This window comes from Grammomys surdaster, unplaced genomic scaffold, assembly GCF_004785775.1.
Source record: "Grammomys surdaster isolate TR1022 unplaced genomic scaffold, NIH_TR_1.0 126109, whole genome shotgun sequence".
Taxonomy (NCBI): domain Eukaryota; kingdom Metazoa; phylum Chordata; class Mammalia; order Rodentia; family Muridae; genus Grammomys; species Grammomys surdaster.
In genome coordinates this window covers 4,471,874-4,476,053 of record NW_021620917.1, presented here as the reverse complement: position 1 = coordinate 4,476,053, position 4,180 = coordinate 4,471,874, and the positions used below count along the sequence as shown (strand labels likewise).

General features: G+C 49.6%; 1 protein-coding gene across 2 annotated transcripts in view; it reads right to left on the bottom strand.

Annotated features, from left to right (window-relative positions):
* The window catches only part of Card11 (caspase recruitment domain family member 11), a 135,400-nt gene that overhangs the window by 24,548 nt on the left and 106,672 nt on the right, over positions 1-4,180 (bottom strand). For both annotated transcript variants that reach the window (XM_028756136.1, XM_028756137.1), the window contains exons 9-10: positions 3,772-3,969; positions 874-1,050 (exon numbers count right to left, since the gene is read on the bottom strand). In XM_028756136.1, the coding sequence (XP_028611969.1) occupies positions 874-1,050; positions 3,772-3,969 (375 nt within the window). The remainder of the gene's footprint in view (positions 1-873; positions 1,051-3,771; positions 3,970-4,180) is intronic.

Here is a 4,180-nt window from a genome sequence, read left to right as displayed (position 1 = left end):
CCATCCATCCACCCACCCATCCATCCATCCACCCATCCATCCATCCATCCATCCATCCATCCATCCATCCACCCACCCACCCATCCATCCATCCATCCATCCATCCATCCATCCACCCATCCATCCATCCATCCGCCATCCATGTAATTATCCATCCATCCATACACCCATACTTATCCATCCATTCATGCACCCATCCATTATCCTCTTATCCACTCAACAGTCCATCCACCTGACCACAAATCTACTATCTATCTGTGTAACTATCCAACCACCATCTTCCCATCTATCCATACAGCAACCATTCCATGTCTCATGTAATAACTCATTTCTCAATCCATCAATCCACTCACTCACTCATCCATCAACCATTCATTCTTGTAACCATCCATCCATCTACCCAGTCCTCCATCATCCACCATCCTATCCAGTCATTATTAATCCATCCATCCATCCATCCATGTAACTAGCCATTCATCCATCATCCACTCATCCTCCCAAACATCCATCCTTTCATCCTCCTACCTACCCAAACTTCCATGCATGCATGCATTTACCCATTGGTGTAACTACACGTCTACCCTCCCATTTAGCCACCCATTGACTCATGAACTCCCTCAGAGCCAGACACATGTCCTGGATCTCCCTGGGTATCAACCAAAGTGACAGTGCTGTGCTGTGAGCTCCCAACATAGGGCCTGGGAAGGGAATCTGAAGACAATTCTCTTATGCATGGTCTTGCTTTCTAAACAAATGAACACCTGCAAGCAAACATGACTTCTGTCCAGGACTGTAACAGGTCAAGTCACACCAAGCAGAGCCTGCATGGGGCTCCCATGCCACCGTCTGTCTCCCACCCGTGCCCCTGAGTACCTGGATGCCTTTTAGGTTCATCCGGCGCCGGGGCGGATGGTAAGGCAGAAAGTACTTGCTGTCTTCGGGAGACTCTTCTGAGGTTGAAGAGTCATCAGCTTCTTGGCCGTTGGTCCTGGGGCTGGTGTCTCCAAGGTTCTGTGAGATGATGGTGGCTGGAAGGTGTCTAGGCAGACTCTAGACAAGAGGGATGAGCGTGAGGGAAGGTTGGTAGCACTCATAAGGCATATTGGCTGATGGTACAATCCCCCTCCTTGGGTCCCCAAGTGTGACACTCAGCCCGGGCTGCTCTTTTCTGACTCCATGACTCCACCTGGATGTCCTGGCTCGTCAGCACACCTCGACATGGGTCTGCTCCTCCTTCCTATCTCTCATGCTTTCCACTTCAACAGACATTTGGGACCATCGCTTGCTGGCCACCTGCTGGCTGCGTCTGCCTCTTGGTCTTGGCTCATGCCATCTCCAGGGTTAGGCTACCATCTGTGCTGCTCCTGGCCCAGTATGGGTGAGGAGACCCTAGCTTCATGAAGACATCTAGAGGTTACTCTTGGAGGAGCTTTGTGTCTAGCGCTGGGCTTACTGTAGAGGGGCCTGTGTGGGGCTCACACAAATTATAGCTGCCACATTCTGAGGATGAAATCACAGCCCTGGAACTCCTGAGTTCCGCTACAGGGGTCAGGGAAGGTCTTCCTGAGAAAGAGGCACATTGGCAAGACCGGAAGCTGAATAGTCTCCGTAGCCAGGAGAAGTCTGACGAGGGGCCTTCCAGGTGGGGCCCATGGCCTCCAGAACTCCTCAAGCAAGGAGTCTTTCTGGAACCACAAAGAGAAGGCTTCCTTCATGGGTTTCATGATGCCCTTGAACTTGAAATATACGACACAGTTCAGATACCACAGTTTTGCCTGTGCCTAACTGTCAATTCTATATTCTCTTTCCTTGAAAATCAGGATTTAATTGCATGGCATTTTCCATCATGGTTGTTCTATGTTCTCGTTTTCTCTCTCTCTCTCTCTCTCTCTCTCTCTCTCTCTCTCTCTCTCTCTGATGTGTGCACATATGTATGAGGTGTGCAGGCTGGAGAAAACATTTGAGGTCATTACTCAGATGCTGGCACCTTTCATTTTTGACAGTCTCTCTCTCTCTCTCTCTCTCTCTCTCACACACACACACACACACACACACACACACACACACACACACACACAACCTGGAACTCATCCAATAGTACAGACTAGCTGGGCAGCAAGCCCCATGGATCTGTGTGTCTCCACCTCCCCAGTGCTGAGACTACAGGTACCCACCACCATGCTTGCCCCTCCCCGACTTCTAAGCACATCTTCTGGGGATTGAACTCAGTTCCTCATGCCTGCCTGGTAAACACTTGACCCATCTTAGGCTGTTGTATTCTTATTCAGTCTCTGCTCAGGACAGAATCTGGGAGACCCTCAGCTATAGCAATCACATGTCACCTGTAGGGATGGCAGTAGTGTTCCTTTATGTCTAGGTGTCAAGGAGGCTCCTGGGAGACGTAGTCTTACTTGCATCTCTGTCTACTAATGAGTGTTCACCCATGGGCACCAGTGACTTTAAGAAGCACCAGGTATCTTAATCCTGGTGACCTTCCACATTGCCAGAGAGTGCCAAGGGAAGGCTCACTGCTGGCTGTGATCCACTGAGAGGCACAGAAAGTTAGAAAAGTGACCCGAGTTACTCAGCCAGGCAGCGGCCAGCCTGGAATGTCACTGAAACTCCTAACTTGGAGGGAGATAGTTTTGTCCTTGGGACTGTGTAGGTCCCAGGGGTGGAACTGAGGTCATCAGGCTTGGGAGCAAGTACCTTTATCCACCCAGCCATCCAGAGGCCTGGGTACATGTGCACACATACACATACACATACATACATACACACACACACACACACACACACACACGCACAGATACATAGACACAGCTACACATACACAAACATACACACAGACACAGAGACAGACACACACACAGACACACATATAGACACACACAGACACAAACACAGAGGCACACACACACAGAGACAGACACACACACAGATACACACGGATACACACACACACAGACAGATACAGAGAGATACATACACAGGCACACACAGGCACACATAGAGACACACAGACACACACGCAGAAACACACACAAACACACACACATACACACCCCAACACACATAGACAGACACAGCTACACACACACAAACATACACACACAGAAACACACACAGATACACACACACATACACAGACATACATATACAGACACACACACAGACACACACATAGAGACACACATAGACACATACAGAGACACACCCACAGAAACACACACAAACATACACAGACATACACAGACAGACACAGCTACACATACATAAACATACACACACAGACACAGACAGATACACACACAGACACACACAGATAGACACACACAGACATACTCACTGACATACATACACAGACACACACACACATACAGAAACACACACAAACATATACACACACACCAACACACACAGACAGACACAGACACACACAAACATACACACACACACAGACACACAGATGCACACAGGTAGACACACACACAGATGTACTCACAGACATACATACACAGATACACACACAGACACACACATAGAGACACACAGAGGCACACACAGACACACACACACAGAAACACACACAAACATACACACACACAGACACACACAGACATACTCACAGACATACAGACACACACACACACACGGTAGTGGGGGCAGGGGACACAATGACAGTGTGAGCTAGAGTTGGTCTGGTCAGCTACCAGCAGAGATTGGAGGACACTCTGCTGTGGGTACGGGGACATGGCTAGCTAGGCCTACCTGGTCAAGGCTGCCGTTGTCCTTGGACAGGCGCCGCAGCTTGCTCTCCAGGTTGACAATGCAGGCCTCCCTCCGCACCATCTCAATACGCATCTCATCGTTCTTCTCCTCCAGCTCACGGATCTGCTTCCGGTACTTGTCCTTCTCAATTAAGCACTGTGAGTACTGTGTCTGCGCCTCATCTCGGGAGTGGAAGGCCTGCCAGGGAAGAGCTACGTGTTCACTCAAAGCAAACTAAAGTAAAGCAGAGATAAGCATCACCCCTGGATCAGGCATCAGCCAAGGGACCCACCGACCATTGCTCTTCCTTCCCCCTGAGATACTGTAGATCAAACCCAGGACCTTGTGTATACTAGGTGTGTGCTCTACCACTGAGCCACACCCCAGCCCCTCACTGGGGGATTCTAGG